This window comes from Lycorma delicatula, chromosome 1, assembly GCF_047948215.1.
Source record: "Lycorma delicatula isolate Av1 chromosome 1, ASM4794821v1, whole genome shotgun sequence".
Lineage (NCBI taxonomy): Eukaryota > Metazoa > Arthropoda > Insecta > Hemiptera > Fulgoridae > Lycorma > Lycorma delicatula.
In genome coordinates this window covers 284,437,494-284,462,632 of record NC_134455.1, presented here as the reverse complement: position 1 = coordinate 284,462,632, position 25,139 = coordinate 284,437,494, and the positions used below count along the sequence as shown (strand labels likewise).

Below are 25,139 nucleotides of genomic sequence, written 5' to 3'. Positions count from 1 at the left end.
TACCATAACATCATAGTTGTTCAGTCATCCTCCAGAACACGTTCAGCGGCAGTATCCCTCACCGTTGCCAAGTCATCCTCCATTGAGGAAAATTTAAGTTACTCAATTTTGAGCGACTCTCTTGATTTAGTTGAGAGGAAGTATTTTTCAGTTACTATATTTGGTAAAAAGTACTGATAAATGTTTTTTTCCATATATCTCTATCAACAGTTCTATTTAATAGAACTCTATAATATCTCTATACTAAACTCTATTATAAACTCTCGCTGTTATTACACTGTTATCTTCCTTTCCCAGTTTTTATACTAAACTAAATGAAAATAACTAGTTTTAATTGTGGCCATTTATTAAATTTATAAAATCCATAATCTATAATTTAAAATTTCCATAAAATCTATAATTTGCCAAAAAGAGATGGCAGGCTTCTGAATCAATATGATTAATAATTATTGTTTAAAACAAATATTAATTTTTCAGACTATTGCAAACTTATTGGAAAAAATTATGCATTGAGTTTAAAAAGAAAATTGAATGAAATTAACCAAGACCACTTGGCTACTACGTTTGAAAATTGATCAATCATGTGAAGTAGTTTTTAGGCATTTAAATTTAGTATTTTAATTTCTGAAGATTTTCACTCAAATTAATCAGAAGAAAAATTTGTTTCTAATTACTTGGATTTTTTATGTAAAGGAAAGCCACATTATAAGCCAGGACTGGCGACTATTGTAGTTTAAGGCAATCAAGACAAATTATTAAGTCAGTATTCTCAAGCATTAATGATCGCGAAATATATGCAAGATTAGTTTTATAAATTGAAAATTTTACATTTTTAAGTCGTTTTTTTTTTACCAAACTTTTTGCATAACCATTTTTCTAATACGTGACTAAATGCACTTCAATCTTGCTGATTGAAAATATAGATTTAAGATGTATACAAGTACCGATCAGGACGATAATCTATTCCAAATTTTATAATTAAGACTACAATTGTTTCCTTAACGTAAGTGATTGGTTGTCAGGTTTTCCTATTCTTCACAGAGGAATTTCATTTTTGAAATAAGAGGACAAAAATTCAGGTTATTTTTGCAATTTTTCTTTGGCGTACTTTAAAATAAACACTGTAAATTTTTAAATATCCGTAAAGGACGTAAATTTCTTTCAAAATAACTTTCAACACAGATAAGTGTTTTTTTGTAAATTAAAACTATTTTAAATTGATTAAAACAAATGTTATTTAAAATAAATAGTAACATAAATTCAGAATCTAAAACCAATATAGTGTAATAATAATTACTAAATTAAAAACACCACTGATGAATGCAGGGGATAAGAATTTGTCATAAAGAAAATATATGGTCTGGAAGTGTCATGGTGTGGAATCAACAGAAAGTTAGCCACCGTTAAGTAGGAGATAACTTTGAAACATTATAACAAAATCATTACTGCTATTCGTTTATTTTTTAATCGATAGTTTGAAATTTTTACTGCTTATGAAACACATTTCTCGTTTTATCTTGTAACTGCTAAAACTGACCCTATGACAAAATACGAAGAATTAAAAGTATGATTACTGTGTATCAATATTATCAATACATTCAAAAACTAAAATAGAACCGTAACGTTCTTTTTATTATCTTAATGTATTATTAATTATTCCCTTCAAAGAGAACAAATTATTTTAAATTTGTGTACGAAAAGATTTTGTCATGAAAGGAAATACTGTCGGCTTAATTAGTTTTATCTCAAAAAGAATTATTTGCCCAAAGTTTCCGTAAGAAACAGAAGAATTTACTTAATATTATTCATAACATTCGTAAGTTTTTAAAGGAATTACGCTCAGTAATTTTATGAAGTTGAAAATTCTCTACTATACCGGTCAGACATATATGTTGGTGTGTGATCGCGCCTAAGTTTTACGTTATGCAATTTTTCTTACACTTCAAACCGCTATTTGATCGACAGCGCCTTACGATCTGAATCTGTATAACGTTGAAATTTTGTCTACATTACTCCTTTACGTTTCTGCTTTCATGTTATATTGACTATTAATAGAAAAATGAAAGATTTATTTAAATTGTGGTTTGTTTGTTTGTTCAAGCATCATTCAAGAAATCAGAGGGATGAATTTATGTTAACTATAAAATATATATGTTGTATTATTTCCAAGACACATCTAACAAACTATTTTTAAAACGTAGAGCCACACTTAATGAAATATGTTGTTAAATATTTATTCAAATTGATTGATAGATTGTTGGCTACAACTGTGCAATACTTCTTTTTTTTTTAAATCGGCGTTGAATTTAATGTAAAATTGCCGCCATGACAGTCATATACATTGTCTTGTAATTTTTTTTTAATCTAACGCTTTACGTTAGGCACAATTACGAAATTTTATCTTCTGCAAAAAAATCTGTTCTGATGAAGGTGCTTCTTAATATGGAAGCTTCATTTTCCTTTTACGAAATTAAATTTAATTTCCGGGGGCAGTTCCTTGTAGGTAAAACGAAGTCCCTCCAGAACCCTATGTAGCACAGTAACTTGGTTACGCATAGCCTTTTTTTTAATTCGGAATTTATTCAGTTGTTTAATATTTTATTCAGAAAGATATTCGGTTACACAAAAATGTTGACTTTATTAATTAAAGCGTGAAAAGAATGTTGTTTATTTATTACATTATTACGAAATTGCCTACCACGGAGATTTTTTTCTCATAACAGTCTGTAAACCACAAATCACAGACTTTTTTAATCTCAAACCGATCGATCATTCAGACAATACTAAAAATCAAACTCCAACTATAAAAGTAAACTGGTGAAACAGGCGTTCAATTCTATGAGCCTTGCCGCTTCAGAGACTAGTTGCCTTATCAAGCGATCTATATTGCTGCTTCTAAACGAAGGGTTGGAAATAAAATATTTTATAAAGTTATTCACAGTTTATATACTTGTGTTGTATTAAGTACGTACACGTGCGCTTATCACTATTTAATATATTTTTAATATTAACACTGGTCAACATGATTTTGATTTAACAGTACCAATAGGTGTACTTAATGCAGCTTTTATCCTGTTTTCAAATATGTATTCGAAATTTCTCCATCAACCACAGTTTTTTTATTATTTTAATTTCTTTAAATATTTTAAAACGATTTTTCGTCCATTTGTCAATTGTCAAGTAAAAGCTCCTAGAGCATTGTAAATATGATGGAACCAAATGAGCTAACTCAAAGGGTAGCGTTGCTACTGTTGTGAGGGTTCAGTCGTGTGTAGACATGTACAAACGTGATCTAGTGTAGCACACATTCATCAGAACGATGCCAGTTGTGAGGTAGTAGTGAACCAGTAAACACGTTATTGTGAGTACTTTGTGTGTTTGAATTATTGTTTATTACATATTTACAACTTTATTTCTTTTAATTAGTCGTTAGTTACAAAATGCCTAGAGTTTGTTTAAATCATCTTAACAATTTTTGCTATGTATGTGGTGAAGTGACACTCAAATCCCAAATGCCAAACCTTACTTTATTAGTAAATAAGTGTTATGAACTTTATTTTCGGTTTAAAGTTGGGGACCAAACAAGGGCCTGGGCACTATCTTTCTGTAGTTTATCGTGTTCTAGGCTTCTTATTGCATGTAAAAATGGCACATGCCATTTGCTATCCCTATTATATGGTGGGAACTCAAAGATCACTCATCTGGCTGTTATTTCTGCTTAACAAACATTAAAGGGATTGCGTCAAAATCAAAACATATAGTAGTGTACCGTAACTTGCAATCTGCAATGAGACCAGTTACACACTGCGAAGAATTGCCCACACCAAAGCCTGACATTAGATGAAGATAGCTCAGAGCCTGATGAGAGTAAGGAAGAAAAATAAACAGATTCTGGTGATGCAACTTTTAAACAAAGCAGTTCATCTGAGCCTCATTTACTGACTCAAAAAAATCTTAAAGAACTCATACGAGACTTAAAGTTATAAAAAAAAACAGTGTGAAATGCTTGCTTTCCGGCTAAAAGGATGGAATCTTCTTCCAAAGTATAAAAAGATATGAACTGACCGTAATCGTCATTCTGAATTTATAGACTATTTTTGTGAAGAAAATTGCTTGGAGTTTTGTAATGACATTTTTTCTGTTATGAAGATACTTTGTAATGAACATAACCCAACAAAATGGCGCTTGTTCATTGATTCCTTTTACGTTAGTTTAAAAGCAGTGCTTCTGCATAATGGCAATAAATTCCTACCTGTGGTTCACTCTGCTAGTATGAAAGAAACATATGATAACTTTAAATTTATATTTGACAAGCTTCAATATGTAGTGTATGAATGAAATATTTGTGGTGATTTGAAGATAATTGCACTTATTCTTGGTCTGGAGCTTGGTTACACAAAGTACTGTGTGAATGGACACACAAAACGTTTTTTTTGTATGAACAGAAAAAACCTTACCATTTCATTAGAAAAGAATAGCCTAAACAAATCACTCATTCCTGAACAGAAAATGTGAAACATGACCCATTGTGTAATTCTAAAAATTTGTATCTACCTCCGTTACATATCAAACTAGCATTAATAAAGAATTTCGTCAAGGTCATGGAAAATATTCTTGTTTCATTTACTTAAAACATAAATTTCCAATTAGCAATGCAAAAATTAAAGAAGCAATATTTGTGAGTCCAGAAATACGATCACCAAATCGATTTTACCTCAGTATTACTTTATTTTCTATTTTAGAAAACTTGTTAAGTAGGATGGCGATTTTTACACAAATTTTATTTTATTCATTTCTAAATAATATACGCTCATCGATACCTGAAATTTTTCTGCACAGAGGCATTTTTTTTTTTAAGTAACAAGATCTTTTTGTGAATTTTTTAACGTAATATTTAATGTTATTGGACTTTAAGCATTAAATTAGATATTTCACTGGAAGATTTCCGTTGAATTTTTAAAAACTCTACACATTCAAATTAAAAATAAGCTAACAAAATTAATTTCAAAGTTACAGATTATAATATGTAAAAAAAGTTTTTAATATTTGATTTTATTGCTAGGTATGGTAGAAAAATTCGAGTTTGGGTGTATCTACTACCCTTATAGGTAATAAGGTAATAATAACATGTACTTGTTGATGTATATACATACTCGTAAACATTGTTTATCGATTGTCAACGATAATTTTAAATCATTTGTAATTAGTTATCTATAAATGAAAATTGAAAAAGAAAATATTTTTTCTGACTATTATAAAAATTGTGTAGAACAGTCTTTTGAGTTAATTTAATGAAACAGTTCATAGTTAACCGGTTACGATTGAAGATTTATCTTTTACCTTACTTCAAAGCTTTACAGCTTGTACAGGCTGTCTTGAAACAATTGTCTTAAATATAAATAATATTTTAAATAACAATGTTTTGTAATTTTATTTCTGAGTTACAGAGGTTGAGTTAAAAAGCCCAAGATAGGCTTTCATCTTGAGAATTGAATCGAATCAATTTAATTGATTCGACACTTGTCATTTAATTTTTTAAATAAACAAACTACAAAAATATTATTTATTTCTGACGTTAAAGCTTATTTAAAAAAAAGTCGTAAGAGTTTAATATTATCAACACTTGATATAACGCTACGTCGGCTGAAAAACCTTTTCTTTCTTTTTCCTGTTTAGCCTCCGGTAATTACCTTTCACATAATACTTCAGAGGATGAATGAGGATGATATGTATGAGTGTAAATGAAATGTAGTCTTGTACATTCTCAGTTCGACCATTCCTGAGATGTGTGGTTAATTGAAACCCAACCACCAAAGAACACCGGTATTCACGATCTAGTATTCAAACCCGTGTAAAAATAACTTGCTTTACTAGGACTTGAACGCTGTAACTCTCGACTTCCAAATCAGCTGATTTGGGAAGACGCGTTAACCACTAGACCAACCCGGTGGGTCCGGGTGAAAAACCTGTGTTATAAAATAAATTAAGAGAACAGGCAAAACTTCAGTTAATTGTTTAAGGATAATATTTAACCCATTATTTAAGAATAGATCAGTTTCGAACCCTATATATTAGAAATAGCTAGTAACACCGGTTCGATTAGATGGTTAATATTAATTTACGTTAAGCAAGAAATATTCCTTAGTTTGATTATTTCAACCGCTGAAAATTAATCTCTTTGTGAGTCTGACATTATCTTTGTGTTCGTGATCTGATAAACTTTAAATTTAAAAAAATTTCCGTTTTTATACCGGTCATTTTACTTAAACAATTAGTCATTCGTAGATTATATATATTATGAAACATAAGTCGTTCATTTCTTTAATTAATTATAGAGAATAATTGATTGCTTTTTAGATTATGAAAAAGTAAATTTAAAAGAAATAAGCTAACTATAACAAGACAAAATTTTCGTAATTTTTATTATAGAATTTATATTATTTTTTTTCACTAAAAACAAATCCATTTATATACCTCTTTAATTACTGAAATACTTGACCGCCCCTTTCATGTCTCTTCTTCTAGATACCTACTTGGATATCTAGCACCGGAGACAAGTGTTATTGGTGAAGTTATGTAATGGATACGGTCGAAGGAATACGCTTGCTTTAGTACTCGCGATGAAGTGAAGATTTTACTGGTTTATTACTGGTGGGATTCGTAGGCTTTTGTAAGTAGTGGTGTCTCCGAATTTTGCGTAAAACCTCCGAAGAATTCGGGAGATATTAGCATTTATATGTAGCTTATAATATAACATAGGGGCTTACGTACAGTTTTTCTTTTTGATTATCCTTTACTTAAGACTATACGTTCAAGTGACAGTATGACCCCTTTGGAAGTGTATAGTGATGAGGGCACAGGACCGGAACACATCGGGATAAGCACGTGCGTAATAATTGAGTGTGTTACACATTAGATATTATAAGTTAGTATAAATATAAGACATGAGAGAAATTTTTCTTAGTGAAGTGAGAAGGTCTGTTCACGTGAGTGATGTCACACTGACGTAGAAACAAATAAGGACTTAGAATATTTTACGAAGATATTCGTGTAGACATCTATTATTCTGAATCCTAGAATAGTTACATAAGAGAAGTTAATTTCTGGTGTAACTCTGTTCCTGTAGAGCTAAATATAAAAGCGTTTGAATTCTATTCCTATTGGGGCTTCCCCTTTATTTTTGTCCTTTCTTCTCAAATTCAATCCCACCACCTTCAAAATACTTTCCTTTTATCCCGAGCCCCCTAACCGCTCCCCCCAACAACTACCACCAAAATTGTTGAATAGATACTTGTTTGACGCGGGTTTTGCGCTCTACGACAATATTAGAAGATCAACGTATGGCGACGCAGCAGAAGCCGTTGAACACAAAGGATATGGAGATAGAGGTTCCATTTCAAAAAAGCAATAAGAAGATGGTACGGTTCCCGAGACCAACCCATAAAGGAAGCTTGGTCGATCTGTCGGCCCCAGCAGCTAGCATAAAGGATGCCTAAGAAAGGGCCTCCAAAAGGAAATTGGCGGTCGTAGAGAGCAGCAGCGAGGGAGATATATCGGAGGGAAACTATGTAGATCATATGGTGAATGAGATCCACAGAGAGGTGGATCTTTGCAGGAAGAATACTAATACTAAAAAAGAGATCAAGAAGTGTGTCCTGATGGTACGCAACAGGGTGAGAGCTGTAGAGCTCGTAATAAACGAGCTCTATGAGATCTCTCATAAGAAAATAATGATGGACAAGAATACCCAGACGGTGAAAATGGACCCCGACATAATTAGGAGGGTCCTGCAAGACGGATCAGTGGACGAACTAGTAAAACTAAACGGAAATAGGTGGTCGAATGAGGTTTTGCAGACTGCGGTGGAGAGTCGGGGGTGCCAAAGAGAAAGACAACGGCGCGGTACTATATATTCTTGAAACCAAAGGGAACAAGGAGAACGGGATACCGCACATATTTCAGAGTGAAAATAGGAGATCAAGTAAAAACTTTATTAACGCATTAGTGAGCACACGATTACGTTTACCACACAAGTGTTGAAGGACGGTGGTGAAAGGCTGAACAAGAAACGTTCAGATTTGGAGTTCCAATGGTGTAGCGAGAGCCACGAAATCACACCCATGATTGTTACTTTTGTTCGACTGGTGATCACAGTTTCAATTTGAAGAATAAAAATGACGTTTGACTCGATTTAACATTCCATACGAAAGTACCGATTGGAGATTTTTTATAGATCGTCCAAAAGAAGCTTCAAAGTTGTCCTTCTTCAAAATAGGAATGCATATCTAATACCGACATTCTTTCCGTTTAAAAGAAGGTTACCATAATTTGGAATTCGTTCTCCATAAAATGAAATACGACAATCATAACTGGATTACATGCGGCGATCTCAAAATAATATCGATGCTCCTAGGATAGCATGGTGGATACACAAAGTTTCCTTGTTTTTTGTGTTAATGGGATAGTAGAGACAGAGAAAACGATTGGATAAGGGAAGATTGGCAAAAAGAACTTCATTAGAACCTGGAATCAAAAATTTACTCCGAAAAGCTCTCACAGATCCGAATAAAGTTCTCCTTCCATCTCTGCATATCAAAGCCTTACCAAAAGAAGATAAATGTTTTAAATACATCTATGACAAAGTTCCAGTATTATCAACCTCCTCCAAAAAAGGATGTCTTTACTGGACCTGATATTAGAAAATTTCTCAAAGATGGTAATTTTGAGAAACAAATGAAGTTGCTGATAAAGAAACCTGGGAATCCTTTAAAAACGTATTAAACAAGTTTCTGGGCAATAAGAAGGATCCGAACTTCAAATCAATCGTTGAGAATATTCTGGAGAAGTAGCTCCATGAGCTTGAAGGTTCACTTCCTAAATTTACATGTGGACTAATTTCCTGAAAATCTGGGTGCCGTTAGCAAAGAGATGGGTGATCGATTTCATCAAAACATGAATGAAATGAAAAGGAGGTATCAAGGAAAATGGCTACTAGATGATTGCAGAATATTCCTGGATGCTACACTGAGATAAATCGTAGAGAGAAAAGCGCAAAGCATAGTATAAGCCATCCAAAATACTTCGACACATGAAATAAAATTGTAAGTAATTTTTATACTTCATCATCTTGGATGGGTGAAGAGGAGGAGTGGTTTCCAAAGGCTGACGAAACTCATAAAAATTAATTAAATAAATAAAAATAAATTAATTTAAAAAATGCACTATAACAGAAATTAGGCTTATTTTATGAAAATTGTTATTAGAAATTAAGAGGTCAATGAACCCCCTCACCAACCTCTTCAGTCCACTCAACTGTTTAGCTATAAGAATGCATAATATAAGCAATTTAAATTTGCGGTTTGCAAAAATCCTGACATGATAGAAAAAAATGAGGGCTATTTCGTATTCAGCGCTAAAAAATACATAATCAGTATCAAAAACTAAAATATACAGCCATCGCTGGTGTAATTAATAATTAATTTTATCAGTGTAATTATACTTATTTTTTAAAACTGCAAAGGTTTTTTGTTAATACCGCATAAGATTTTTCACTAATTTTTTGAACTGTGAATTGTTACGAGGGGGTAACAAAACCTTTGTGACTAGCTCTGTTGACATGAAGCTACTTTATTTATTTACATGTACACACTGCTGTCACCTTCAAACCCCCTTAATGGGTTCTTAAAGTCCACTTCCAAATAGTGGCAAGTACTCTCTGCGATTCACGCTAGATCACCTCCAATTATGTCAAAACGGCTCCCTTTAAGCTGGGTTTTTAACTACGGGATGAGGGCGAAGTTCGCAGGAGCCAAATCTGAAGAGTACGGTACGTGAGGAAGTTAAATCATATTGTGTCCTGCGAGAAACTCACGTGTAAGAAGAAAAATGTGACAGAATACATTGTCGTTACGGAGCATCCAGTTGATGGTACAAATTGTCGTATTTGTTTTTAAAAAATATTCGTTTGTATCAAATTTTGTATGTTTCCACTATTAAGGCATTCCGTGATTGTTACTTAATAATTTTAATTAAAACCCTGCTTTGCATGATTACTTGGTATAATATCATTGTCCATTAACACCAAATTTAACAATCTTCTTGGTAAATTTTTGTATTAAATTAGTAGGGATAAGCTTTCCTTTATCCATTGTTTTAAGTTTTATTTCTCTTAGCATTTAATTTTCCGAGAAACAATAAATATCTGTCAAATGCCAAACACATTAAAACCTCGCTGATTAAAGAATTAATTAAATAATTAGAACTACTTGCACTAACACTAAATGGGAAATTTCTATTTTGTTGTGACGTCATTCTTAGATGTTTTTTAATTTTAGAATATTATTTACACTTGAGATATTTTCACAACATAAGCATGGCAGAAATATTAAATCAGAAGTTTTATACCCATAGCAGCAGGCATAAGTGAATGGATTTATATTATGTATTGATGACTTAAAAAGTTTATTTCTTAGTTTAGCTGACGTGTTAAAAAAGTGCATCTAGCCATAAAAATGCCATTAAATCTTTCTTGTCTATAACCGGAAAAATTGGTATAAAATTAACGACAAAAATTAATTTTTCTCTGGCCCTTTTAGGTCTTTCTTGTGAAAAGGAATTTAATCTACTATTAATTTTCCAGGTTTAGATTCTGGCACTTCGGAGAGTGGAAAGAAGTACTTATTGATGATAGACTACCTACATATCGTGGAAGACTGATTTATTTACATTCAACAAACCCCACCGAGTTCTGGGCTGCCCTTTTAGAAAAAGCTTATGCCAAGTAAGTGTTAAAATGATTGTACATTATCTTTTTCTTGTCATGTTTAATTAAATAAAACGTACAGTTGTAATTTTTCCATAGTTATTTTTTAATTATTTATCTGTTTATATTTCAGTAACAAAAACTTATCATTATTATAGAATATAAGACTTGAAGAATAAGAATTGAATAAACATAAAAAAAGTTAGGAAAATGTAATTTTTATATATTATACACTCGACATGATTCTTATCAGTATCAATGGACATCCCCCAGTATCAATGGAATAGATTTCTATTCTGAATTCCAATTATGTTACCTACACAAGAGGTTCTTTCATGTTATACATGAAACAAAGAAATGGATAGTTGACAGCTGCACATTAAGAAGTGTTCACAGCTAATTTACCATTCAAATGAAACTGTATAATTGCAACATAAATATATTTATTTTTCTGGTTTGTAAGAGCTACAATATTTAAAAGTATTAAGTAATAAAATACAGTTCCATAAAGTTAAATTCTTTATAATTAAGTAAACCTCTTTATTAATCATTTTTTTTAACTCTTGTAAGTTTCTGGAGAGCTGTAAATAAATTACCAATCTTCAAAGGTATCAAAAACTAATCTGATTCTACGTAAGTAAACTTTTTACAAAAATAAAAAAAAGTAAAATGTAATACAGCATAAGTTATTTAAGAGAAAGAAATAATAAAAGTTACCTGTTTTCTGAAAAATCTTCCTGAACAAATTTTTGTCATCAGTTCTCTGATTTTCATATGAAAAAAAATTGTTCTATTACATAAATAACCTCTGCCTAGACATCACATGCACAAAGTAAATTACAACACCTTTCTAAGTTGACGGTGAATCCAATTTGTCTAAAACTTTGCCTAATTTGAATTAAATGAGTAAAAGTTTGGTCTCCATATGGTGCAACTCGTATTTGAGGGCCGATTTTCATTGAGATCGTACTATTTCTCTTTTTTAAGATTGGATTGGATTTGCAGGTTAGAGTTTTAAGAATAAATCAAATGTTATTTCAAGTCCGTTTTATTTTAAATTTGCTGTCATTATTTATATTGTAATATGTGTCTTTCAGATTTCTGTGTGTTTGTTTTTTAAATTTGATGCTTGAGTATTTTTCCTCCATTGTGTTAAAATTTTTATTTTTATTTTAGTAATTTTTTGAAAACATTTAACCTTATTTATTTTTGTTTTATATATTTGAAAGCATTTTAAAATGGAATACTCAAACTTGAAGGTGTATGATCTGAAGGATAGGTCAGACCTCGAAAGAGGTCTTCTGACCTATCTCCCAACTTGGGGAAAAAAATTGGTCACTAGATTCAGACCGCCAACAACTTTCATTTGGGGAGGCTGAAGGAAGAGGACCGTTGTATCAAGAGAGTTGAGGATATGTTGTCTCTGGGTAATAAAAATCTCCGCAGGTGAAAACGTCGAGCGCGGCTGAACTGCGATTTTTTGTCGGTTGTAAATCCGAGGCAGGTTCTTGTGAATTGGATGTGACATCTCTCACAGTTCCAATTCTGAATTAGAAGAGAAAATATTTCATGGTGTATTGGTATGGAGTAAAAAATAATAGGACTACGAATGGCTGAACTACGAAGCCAGGTAACGATTTTTGTTTGGCGAAAGTCAGGTAAGGAATTTGGCCGGCCTAATGGAACGAGACGTTTGGAGTTGGATTATCGTGTGGCTTGGGTAGTTAGATAGGGAGCTCTCTCTCTCTTTTGTTCTTCATGAAGTGGATATCTAAGGATTTTTCTTCGGGTGGCCACGTTGAATCATGGATGGTATATATGCGATCGATAAGTTGGAGATGAAGATCGGGAGGTATTTTTTTCACCATTTCGATACTTCAGTGTTTCAAGCAACCTGATCTCCTGTAAATGTCGGACATATTGGTACTATGTCATATTTCCTTTACGGATCCAAATGTTGTTCTCATAGGTCACATGTAAATGAGTCATTGTTATGCTTTAATTCGGATGACAGGGGAGTTTCGGATGAAGCTTTGTCAGAATGGATTTTTTTATAAATGAAAGAGGCAGATCCCCTTTTTCTCTGTCTGATAAAGTTCCATCTACATTTACATAATAATTAATATTAAGAACTATTTCCCAAAAGTGCGATAGATTATAATACCTCCCTCCATGAATCATGAGACCTTGCCGATTGTGAGTGGACTTGAGTGGTCAGTGACACGGAGTTGCTGCATCGAAGATGCACACCTATCAAAAAGCTATCTGTTGAGAACTAGACTAAGGAATGATTCCTGAAAGAGGGCAGCAGCTCTTTCAGTAGTAGTTAAGGAGAATTTAAACGGCCATATCAACAAAACTCAATCTTCTGAGAACTGCGCAGCTGAAAACAATGAAAAACTACAACTGCTTATTTTTCCAAGAAAATTTATCTCTCTGCATTTTCATGTAACAAAGATGGAGGCGCCTTCCTTGGTAAATTATTCCAGAAGTATACTTACTAGTCCCCCGTTCGGATCTTCAGATGGGTACTACTAAGGAAGGGATCACCAGAAAATTAAAAAATAACATTCTATGAGTTGGAGCATGGTATGTTAGAAGTCTAAAAAAGGAAGGTAGGTTCAAAAATATAAAGAGGGAAATGGATACGTTAAATGTAGATGTAGTTGGAATTAACGAGGTTTGATGGAAAGAGGAAAACAACTTTTGGTCAGGTGATTTTAGAATAATTAACTCAGCATCAAATAAATGGTAGGCAGGAGTAGGTTTCATAATGAACAAGAAATAGGGAAGAGAGTAGATTATTTAAAAAGCTTAGCGATAGAATCATTGTAACAAGGATAAAATCAAAACCTAAGCCAACAAAAATTGTTAATGTCATATGCCTAAAGTGCTCACAATACTGATGAGGTAGGGTATGTATACGAAGAAATTGATGAAGCAATTAAACACATAAAAGGGAATGAAAATTTAATAATAAATGGAAATTGGAATGCAAGCATCGTAAAAGGGTAGGAAGGAAATTTTGTGGGTGAATATGGGCTGGGCAAAAGGAATGAAAGAAAGGACCGACTTATTGAGTTTTGCATGCATTATAATTTAGTAATTGCAAATATCCAATTTAAAATCATAAAAAAAGAATATATACATGGAAAAAGCGGGATGATACTGCAATGTATGCAAGGTAAAAAACCTTGGATATCAGAAGAAATATTGCAACCGATGGATGAACTTAGAAAGTATAAGAATACTACTAGTGATCAACAGTCAGGAAATATCAGCAGTCAGGAAATAATATAAACAGGAAGTGCAAATTAGCAAAAAAAAAGTGGATTAAAGAAAAGTAGTTAGAAGTGGAAAGAGAAAATGATCACTGGTAAGATGATGGAGCATACATGAAAGTTAAGGACAATTTTGTGGTACATAAATTAAAAGCTAATAATGTGTTAAATAAAGATGGTACACTGATTTATAATACAAAAGAAAAGGTTGATAGGTGGGTGGAATATATTGAAAAGTTACACAGAGGAAAAGAATTAGAAGTGGGTGTTATAGAGGAAGAAGAGGAAGTCCAGTAGGATGAAAAGGGAGATACAATACTAAGATCTGAATTTAATAAAGCATTTAAAGAATTAAATGCAGAAAAGTTCCTGGGATATACGGATATCTGCAGAATTACTGCACAGTGCAGTTGTCAAAACAATAGATAAATTATATAAACTTGTGTATAATATTTACAAAAAAGGGGAAGTTCTGTCAGACTTCAAACAGGGTGCTGTCATGATACCAAATTAAGCAGGACAAAAAAAAAACGTGAAGAATACAGAATAATTAACTACTCATGCATCAGAAATCTTAACTAGAATTCTGTACAGAAGAATTGAGAGGCGTGTGGAAGAAGTGTTAGAAGACCAATTTGATTTCAGGAAAAGTATATGGACAAGGGAAGAAATATTAGTACTCAGATTAATAGTAGAAGGAAGATTAAAGAAAAACATACCAACATACATGGCCTTTATTGACTTGGAAAAGGCATTTGATAACGTAGGGTGGAATAAAATGTTCAGCATTTTAAAAAGTTTAAGTTTCAAGTACATAGATAGAAGAACAATTGCTAACATTTACAGAAACTGCACTGCATCAGTAATAATTGGAGAGCATAAGAAAGAAGTAGCAACAAAAATTGGAGTCCAACAAAGGTGTTCCCTATCCCTGTTACTTTTTAATCTTTACATAGAACTAGCAGTTAATGATGTTGAAATCAAAATTCATTTAATCAATCAGCTGATATCGTTAGAGTTGATAGACATTCCTATGAGGTGATGGAGTGCAAGTGAGAGTAATGGAGAACGAACTGTATTGGTGTGTGTCTGGACAGTCGGTGAAAGACAGTGACTCGGTGCGGTTAGGTTAAACACACTAGAAATTCATTTAGTTATGAGCCCTTTTATTATTATTATTATTATTTAAGTATTAATTATTAGTAAGATGTATCACATAACAGTAATAAATATATTTTTTATTAATATCAGGTGTAATAGTTATTTTAAACTATGAATATCTATAGCCAACCTGAACATTTTGGTGCCGAAACCCAGGAACAATATTCGATTTGCAAATGTGATTCAGAAGATATCCGATTGCGTTTAAGGTTGCCATGTGGTTGTCATGTCGCTTAAGCTGACGAAAATCTTTTTCAGTGCTATTTTTGAGCTGGTGTTCGAGTGTTTACCTTCTCCAGTTTTGCAGAACTGTTACAACGATTTTGCTCCCTACTGTTAAGATGATTCATACCCTTTTCACAGGGATTCAGAGGATTTGGCCACAATTTGTTTGAGCACTTGCCTCATCGCAGTGAAAAGAGTGATGACTTCTGGTCGCAAGTTCCTGTTAGCAAAGGGGCCTTTACCCTTAGTTCTGCTAGCGCTCTTTTGAGCAGGGGCTGTAATCTGTAATTGTGTGTTTCACACATTTGATCCAGTAGCGGTGAAGAGGTGAAGAGTGTCAGGAGAATACAGAAGGTTTCCAGCTGCCTGTGACTCGCTGCGGATAGTCCTCATGCTTGTGGGTTTGTGCCCAATATCTCTAAATAGAAGGAATACAGTGAGCAGTTTGTTCGTATACTGTTAGGTCAAGACTTCTCCAATGACGATAGATGTTAGTGAGGTAGGTAAGAAGCCTAGCCGGAGCTTTATCCTTCGACTTCCTCGAACACTGATCCGGACGATAGTTCAGAAATAGATATAGAGGTGACCACCTGGGAGCATATGAACCCACTTATTGAAGAGTTTTTGCAAGCCAGGAGCAGGCCTGTCAGCTCCGCTCCTTTGGCTCGTGATGTTTTGGCGGAACTGGGTGGCTTGTCTTCCTATTTAGCACACCCCAAGTGAACTAGTGCTGTTATGAAGAAGAGATTACTGCCTCGACTCAAATTCTTCCGAGCGGCTTTTAAAGCTCCCATCGAGGATTTCAAAAATCTTGCCTCAAGGCCTAAAGAAATAACTGTACCTCAGAAACCGACCTCAGCCCCAATGCAACCGCGTAGATATCCTGAAGTGGTCAGTGGCAGACATGGAACCAGCCAGTCCTCTAAGAAATCTGAGGTTGCATTTGTTAATAGGACGGAGAGCTCGACTGTGTCCAGCACTCAGCTGAAGAAAGACCTCTTAAATTACTCCATAGAATATTTTTTGTTTTCATAAAAAACTGCTCTTTGCAGTTTCTCATAAATGTTAAAAAACATTCAAAGAAAATCTATTTTCATTGAAATAAAGTATTAAATTTTTCCTAATAGTGGCCTTGTTGACCAATCAAAAGTTTTTTTTTTTAATTTTTCACAAAAGCTTGAAATTGTGGTAGGAATATGGAATTTGAAAACAGGAAATTCTAGATCAAAATATCAGATGCACCATAATGTATGTCAACAGTATAAGTTATATCTACAGTCATTGCTTTCTTGTTCAGCTTATTTCTTTCCTAATTTGATTCTTTGCTCATCAAACAAATCAAGCAGCAATAAAATGTAATGTATGTTACTAGATGGGAATCAATTAATAGGCTATCAATATCCAGAAAATTAACGTGAAGAAATATTGATAACAACATAATACTACAAATTAAAATTAAAATGTAATATTGTTGTTGTGGTGTTGAATTAGGCTTGTAGAATGTACAGAGGTAACATTTTGGTTTTCTAATTGTGAAAAACCAAAAGTTATACTGTATATTTAGATTTCTGATCATGTACTTTTTAGTAATTATTGCTTTCTCTATAGCTAGAACCAAAATTGACACAAATCATAATTTCAATCTAATAATTTTTTTTTGTTTTATTTTAATTGTTATATTTTTTTTCTTATTACCTATTTACCTTAAAGGTGTATCTTATTATTGTTTTACTTAACTGCTTATGTTTAATTCACTATATTTAAATATGTCTAATTTCTCTATAAGCAATTATTTTTTATAATTTTTTTTATTTTTCTGTCAATGCTTATTTTATAGAATATACGGGTGTTACGAGAACTTGTCAGTAGGAGGTTCTACGACACGAGCACTACAAGACCTTACAGGCGGAATTGTTCAGAGCTTTGGACTAAGCAATCAGGACCGTTACCTAACTTACCAAGTACTGAATAGTGCTGTTCCAAGGTCCAGCCTCCTCATTGCCAGTATTAATCCAGTGAGTTCCTGATTATATTAGTTTGGCAGTTTTATTCTGCATTATGTTTATTTATGATGTGCTAGTAAACTGATCAGTGTTATAAATATGTCATTTTAATCTCTTTAAGGTTGACATTCTACTTCTACAAAGATTATATGTTTTTTTTTTTATGGAATATTTACATATCAGGTTACTTACACATAATTTATTAAATATATAGCTATACTTGTTTCCTTTTTTTTATCAAATTTATCTCATTATAAGAACGAAATATGGTTTTGTATCACTTGAAATTACATAAGAATAATAATTGCATTATACATTTAAACTACTAATAATAGTCTTATGTACAGAAAAAGATCTCAATAGTTCTATATGAATACAAAAAAGAGTTAAGTAATAGAAAGATCTATAAAAATTATTTTTTTAACATATATTTTATGATTAAATCTAGAATGGATTAATAAAATATATATATACTGTAAAAATAATTAAATTTCTATTGCTTTTATTTAGCTACTAAGAAGGTAAATTTGTTATTTGTTAAAAATTGTTTCAAACACCTATAATTAATTACATTTGTTAATTGCTTGCATTTATAAAATTATGACATTGACTTTAATTATTTAGCTAATTTTTACTTTCTTTACAGGAGAAAGAGAATAAAAGACAATTAAGGTTGCGTAATGGCTTAATGACTCAAACTGCTTACAGCATAACAGGTCTTGCAAGGGTAAGAGGACCTTTAGGTGAAACTCCACTAGTCAGGTTAAGAAATCCATGGGGCAGAGGAGAATGGACAGGTCCATGGAGTGAGAGATCATGGGAGTGGGATGGTCTTTCAGAAAGAGATAAAGAGCTCTTAAGTGTGCGTGTCCGTAATGATGGAGAATTTTGGTGAGTTTAGTTTTTTTATGAGTAAGGTTTGTTTTTTCAAACAAATGGATATTAAAACACTTTCATTTTATTAGTTCATGTAGCTCCCTTTGTTGAATTAAAACGTGACTAAGAAGCACCATTGGTGGAATCAGGTTAAATGGGTAGCTATGTTTAGCATTCACTGACAATGGGTTTAGCAAATTATTTGAAACTGTAGTTAGACAATCTGAATTTAATCCTCACAAACTATTGTAACAAAATAGTTTTTTTAAATAAATATTTTATTCTTCCTTTCATTATTGTGTATTATTACATAGCATCCCCCTCATAGACTACCCTTCCCACATAAAAGAAATTAATTTCAGAAAGCTGTCTCCTTCTGTTTTGAGCTGAATACGCCCCTGTCATTCAGTTATTAAGAGACAAATGGCAGCGGATAAACAAGTTAATAGAATAAACTGAAACTGTCTTACATTCAAATCACACCCCTGACATAGAAAATATCATACTGGCCATTAAGTTGATTGAACAATTTAAATTGGGTAGAAAAGTGTTAGCAAGTTTTATTGTTTTATGCAGAACATGTTATATTATGCATAGGTGTGGTTGTTAATTTTGTTGTAGTAGAAGCATCACAGCGTGTTTGTTTACAGGATGTCCTTTGAAGACTTTGCTCGTCATTTTACACATTTAGACCTTGTTCATATCGGTCCTGATGACTGGATGAGTGAACCAGCTCTTCAGTCAAAACAGCCATGGCGAGCAGTATTAGCCAGGCGACGTTGGCGTACAGGATATAATGCTGGTGGTGGTCCCAGTTATATTGGTAAGAATGAGATCTTTTAATGTTTATGAAATATGTGGGGAATTAGTTGATGTACTTAGTTGTACTAAGTTTTCCATCTATGTTTACTAAATTCTTAGCTCCTATCAATACTTTCAAACATTTGTTGGATTTTGCTACCTAATCACTTCTTGCATAATGGTGTTAGAATCTTTGTGTCCATAATTCTTTCTGTTGGCATTAGCCCTTCACATAAAAATGGTAAATGAAGAAAACTTAGATATTATAATAAAGATTATCAACCATGACATGTGTACAACTGGCTGGCCAGTTGGTATATTGGTTAACCCACCAGGTTGGTCTAGTGGTTAACGCGTCTTCCCAAATCAGCTGATTTGGAAGTCGAGAGTTACAGCGTTCAAGTCCTAGTAAAGCCAGTTTTATTTTTACACGGATTTGACTAGATCGTGGATACCGGTGTTCTTTGGTGGTTGGGTTTCAATTAACCACACATCTCAGGAATGGTCGAACTGAGAATGTACAAGACTACATTTCATTTACACTCATACATATCATCCTCTTTCATCCTCTGAAGAATTATCTAAACGGTAGTTACCGGAGGCTAAACAGGAAAAAGAAAGGAAAAAGTTGGTATATTGGTTAGCATACTGTTTATTAAATCAGTTGTTTTAGTTCAATTCCAGACAAGGGTTTAAGCATTTATTATTTAATTGCATGTCCAAAGTAGTAATAATAAACATTAAAATTAAAAGAACAAAAGTAGAATCATGAAGTTGGCATAAATTTGTGTTTATAAGTGTTGTCCTGTCATCAATTTATACCAGTTTTCTAACTGATACTAAAAAGAACCAATTAAATCCATCATGGATTCAAAAATAATTATTTTTTTTAGAAGGTAGAGAAATAAAAATGTAAAAACAAAATTAATTCTTTAAAACTGCATTGGGTTTGTTAAATTTAATTACATTCTTCTTAACAGCACATATTTATGAAAAAGTAAATTATTTTGATGCATCAATTTTTATGTGTAATATACTTTTTAAAAAATATCAAGTGATCCAGTTAAAATATATTTGTGTTTATGCTTAAATAATCATATATTTACAATTTTATTTAAAAAAATAGTTCTTATAAATACGGTTTTAAAAAAATTTTAAATGCAACTGTAAAATAAATAAACATGAAAACTATAATAATGGTTATAATATAAATAGAAAAATAATAATCCATCAATGTTTAAATTTTCAGATACAACAGCCATGAATCCTCAGTTCCATATTCAAATACCTCGGAGTTCAAGTAATAAGTGCCATGTTGTTGTTTCTGTGACTCAGTTTTATGAAACCCAACCAGATGTGAAAAGAAAAAAACCTCTTTATGCAATAGGATTTGCAGTATATGAAATTCCTCATTCGATGCCAAGGTTGACACCACAGTTTGTTGGTGAACAGGTAAGTATTCCTTAATTAGATTTAATTTAGCTGTAAATTAACTATTATTTAGCTGCTATTAACTCAATGATGGTGAGTTAAGTGTTAAATTACAATTATATTTATAGCCTGTTGTAAGAGGTTAAGTTTGAATAAAAATAAGAAGAGTATTTTCTTATAAATGCAAAATTTAATTTCTCTAACCAGTCTTAGGGACAAACTTAATTTAAAATTAAAATAAATTTTCTATAATCTCTGAACCATTGGAATTTGATTTCACCTAGAAGTAAATTTCATATTGGTCTTTTTTGTATGGTTTCTCCAGACTGAATGAACTGATTTGGATACAATTTGGCATGTTGATTTCTATATTTTTGTGTTTACCATATCTCAAAACTTTACTCAAAAGTTACTCAGTGTGGTAGATGATTCACATAATTTAATATCTCTTAGGTATTTAAGATACCTTCTGATGGTATTTGAGTGGGGACAAAATCCCTTTTTTTGTTCATGAATTCAGTGACATTCTTATTTGTAAAACAGTAATCAACACAATTTTTTGGCATATGAAAGTTTTATTGTATTACTTTATATGCCGAATTCTTAAAATGAGATCAGAATTTTTCCATGATCCATCATTTTTGTGTGACAACAATTTTTTTTGTATATTGCTTTTGTGGAACCCTAGTATTTTTTTAGGGGTAAGTTATGTTGATAATACTATGGTTTCATTCTGTTTTGTGATTTATAGTTACTGTATTAAATGTGTTTTGTTAATCAATACATATGCCAAGGAAGTGCATAAATGATCTGGATAACTTCTGTCACTTGTGTGGGGATTTGACATTCAAAGAACTACTAAGTTTCATTTCACTAGTTAAAAAATCTTAAACTGCGCCTCTCATATGAATTTTGCAATACTGTTGATGGGCATGAACCATAAGACCATTTGTCAGATTGTTTTATCTTTTTAAAGTTAAAGTAATAAATCCAAACACACAGTGCAGTATCTCAATTTACCATCTGCTATAAGGTCTCATGTCAAGGACTTGTACTGTATCCATCACATCTAACATTATAAGAATATTAATATGAGGTAGCCACTGCAGTTTGACATAAGGAGCAAGATGATCTTACTTTCGAACTTGTCAAAGAAACAAGCCGACCTTTTGGGAAATAGGCTGAAAAGCTGGAATATTTTCCATAATAACACTAAAGTGTGTTTCTTTCGTAATTGTTAGGAAATTTTTTAAGATTTTGAAAAAAGTAGTTTAATGTCACAATATTTCTGCTGTCATGAACATAACGGTAAAGAATGTAGACTGTTCATTGATTCTTTGAAAACTAATTTAAAGACTGATATTTTGCGCAGTGACAACAAATCTCTTTCTGTTGTGCAAGCTTCTGCAACTAACATGAAAGAAACTTTCTAAAAGAAAGTAACATGAAAATTTTCATACCTCTTAGATTGTTGATTGCAGCAATGACAATTTGTCCTATAAATGCCCCAGATACGTTTCATAAGTCAACAAAAATTATTTCTCAAAAAAATTTTCTCTGATCTGATCCACTTTTGAGAATGAGATCAATGCCTTCATTTTTCTCCACACAGTTCCATCACAGAGTCCCTGGCACATCATACCTCTGGTCTGGTCTGGTCTGCTCCTAGAAGCAAGGTCAGTGCTTCACTCTTCCACATACAGCTATATCACAAGATCTCTGGTTCATCACACTTCTGTTCTGGTCTGTTCCCCCGGAAGCAACATCAATGCCTTCACCTTTCAACATACAGCTCCATCACATAGGAATGACGAGCATTTAAACTAACCAGGGCTTGATGCGAATATGCCTATCTTGTTAAAGTAAGTGTCCAAGTATGCTCCTAGCCACCCTGGCTGCTTTTCTAGCTATTGGAACATGAAACCCCTTCAGCCATCCTATGCAGGGCCACAAACCTAAGAAAGCCAACAACTATAACCCATTCTCTTTTGGCCTTCTAGTTTACTTACAAATTCAGGAGAGAATTAATTATTCTAGTACACACCGCTACATCAATTCTACATTCCAGACATAAACCTGAGCTAATAAAGCCAACTTGTCTAAAAGCTCCATGTCTAGAAAGAAATTCCATAACATGCCGATAGGGAAACCCATTTAGCAAGTTGTAAATCTTTCAAATCCAGGAAAATACCATGTAACCTCTCATGACTGCATTTCCAAATCAGTCAAGTAGTTTGATCTACTTGTTCTGAAAAAAATTCAGTTAACATTTTTTTGAAACTTACATCATGCAAAGTCTTGCTAAACCACAGCAGATGTATTAGACTGAAGTTTTGTTAACTCTGGTAATAGTCTTTACTCCAATAATGAAAAATACTATTCATCATCCCTTCGCGGGCACAAGTGTTCTGATCCTCCTTTATTTTGCTATGTATGTTTTGAACTTTTTACATTAACTGTATGTATGTCTCTCATTTCTGATTAACTGTTATGTTCATTAACTCCAGGCTTTACAAGAGCTTTTGGAAAGGTTTTGTTTTGAGTATTAACTTTGTTATAAAAATTTTACTCCATTCATTTTCTTTATGTTTAGGTGATTTTGGATCAATTTCAACTCTATTTTACTTTTTAATAGTGTTAAATATAGTGTGTGAATTCAGTCAATCCATGTTGCTAATTTAAAGTTAAATTAATTTACTTTTTCTTTTTGAAACATCATAGCCATCAAGAGTTAATATGGATATTTGAGTCATATTTTGGAAGTTGTGTATATCCTATTCCTTTTCCTTACCTTTGTACAGTTTAAAATTTTTGATTGCTCATCTACAGAAGCTTTACAGAAGTGGGTAATGAATTACAGTAGATTCTATTGAGGGGAGTATCTTCATGAGTGGAGCTCGTAATAATTTAGAACACATTTACATTTTAAGATTAATACTCACACAATCAGGAATACAACTACATGTAAGAGGTTGAAGAGGCTAAATTAGTTTATATAAATTTATGTATGTTGTAATCTGGTTTTAACTTATGGTATTTTGCAGAAACCACTGGATGTAACCAATCATTCAGTGGCAAGAGAGGTAGTAACATTTTTTACTCTTCCTCCTGGAGACTACATAATAGTACCTCAAACCAATGTACCAAACTGTGATGGAAAGTTTCTACTGAGGATACTTACAGATGAGCAGAGTAATATTTGGTAAGTTATTAAAATACAGTAATTAATAAAATTAATTATTGGCTAGATTTCTCATAATCAAATAGATCATACAATATAATAAGTTTTACTCATTCAGTTTTACTCAGTATGATAGTGCAAATTGTTCAATGAGTAAATTACTTTTTTTGGTGTTTATTGAAAGAATTTTTAGTGAGCAATAAAGTTTAAAAAAGTTTTTCTACTTTTTATTAAGTAAAATTCTGTAGATTAAGAAAATTAAGTAACATTAATTAATTATTTTTTATAAACAAATGTAATTTTAAAAAATTGAATCTGATAACATTAAATATATATATATGCTTGGTGACCATGCCAGGTGACTGAAATACAAGCATATCCCTTTGTACTTTTATATGATTGAGATAATTAAATGCAGTTTTCGACATGCATCATTGTACCGAGGAGCTACTTCAATGAATGTATATTTCACTCTTTTGAGTTTTGTGGGGGGTGGTTGAGGGGCAGCTTAGAAATTTCAAATGGGACCAATGGTCATCTGATATATCATTTTAACCCAGTTCAAAATCAGAAAAATATTACAATTAAAATAAAATTCTGATCGCCCAATCCAAAATGGCAGCCAACAGAATGTTTGTTTTAATAACTACGGTTATATGCTCCCCTTTATTTGTTTTGTTATTTAGGAGTATTCAGCCTTCAGAATGGATCCAAGGGGAGGGGCAGTGGCATTTTAAAAATATTACATAGGACATATGGTTATTTGATATGAAGGCAAGACAAGCAAACTGTATCGAAAAAGATTTATTTCTTACAATTTAAACTATAATTAACTATTAATTAAAAATTGAAAAAGTTTATTAAACTTAATTTTTTTCTTTTAATTAAATTTACAGTTTTGAAGAATTTTATTTAATTTTCATGTGCAATTAATTAAATGTTAAAACCGAATATTAAATGTTCAAACTGCTCTTCCCATTCTTCCATGCAGTAAAACAAATGCTGGTCTAAAGCTTCCCAAATTGTGAAAGGTTTCTGGTGAAATCTTCCTGCATTGTCTAATTGTGTTCCCTTAATTCTTGAGAGAAGTTGGCTGTGAGCTATAAATGGTAGAAGTTAAATATCCCCCACAAGAAGAAATCAAGGGGATTCAGGTCAGGTTATCTGGCTGGCCATTCCATAGTACCATGTCAATCAAATCTAACAATTTTAAAATTGCTGGTTCAACGCCTTTCTCATGTTGTGAACATAGTGCAGAGGAGGACCATCTATTTGGAAAAACACATCTTTCATGAATAAAGGTTGATTGTTTGGTCTATGAGCTATCTCAATCAAATTGTTGAGAGTTGCAATTATCTGATCGTTCAGCAAGGCATAGTACATATCACCATCTCAGTTACTATTAATGACAAATGGTC

The 25,139-nt window shown here is 32.3% G+C and overlaps 1 protein-coding gene across 2 annotated transcripts in view; it reads left to right on the top strand.

Annotated features, from left to right (window-relative positions):
- Window positions 1–25,139, top strand: part of LOC142332378 (calpain-1 catalytic subunit-like) — a 455,312-nt gene that overhangs the window by 366,713 nt on the left and 63,460 nt on the right. For both annotated transcript variants that reach the window (XM_075378804.1, XM_075378795.1), the window contains exons 5-10: window positions 10,640–10,780; window positions 17,267–17,444; window positions 18,079–18,323; window positions 18,959–19,131; window positions 20,359–20,561; window positions 23,585–23,742. In XM_075378804.1, coding sequence (XP_075234919.1) covers window positions 10,640–10,780; window positions 17,267–17,444; window positions 18,079–18,323; window positions 18,959–19,131; window positions 20,359–20,561; window positions 23,585–23,742 — 1,098 coding nt within the window. The remainder of the gene's footprint in view (window positions 1–10,639; window positions 10,781–17,266; window positions 17,445–18,078; window positions 18,324–18,958; window positions 19,132–20,358; window positions 20,562–23,584; window positions 23,743–25,139) is intronic.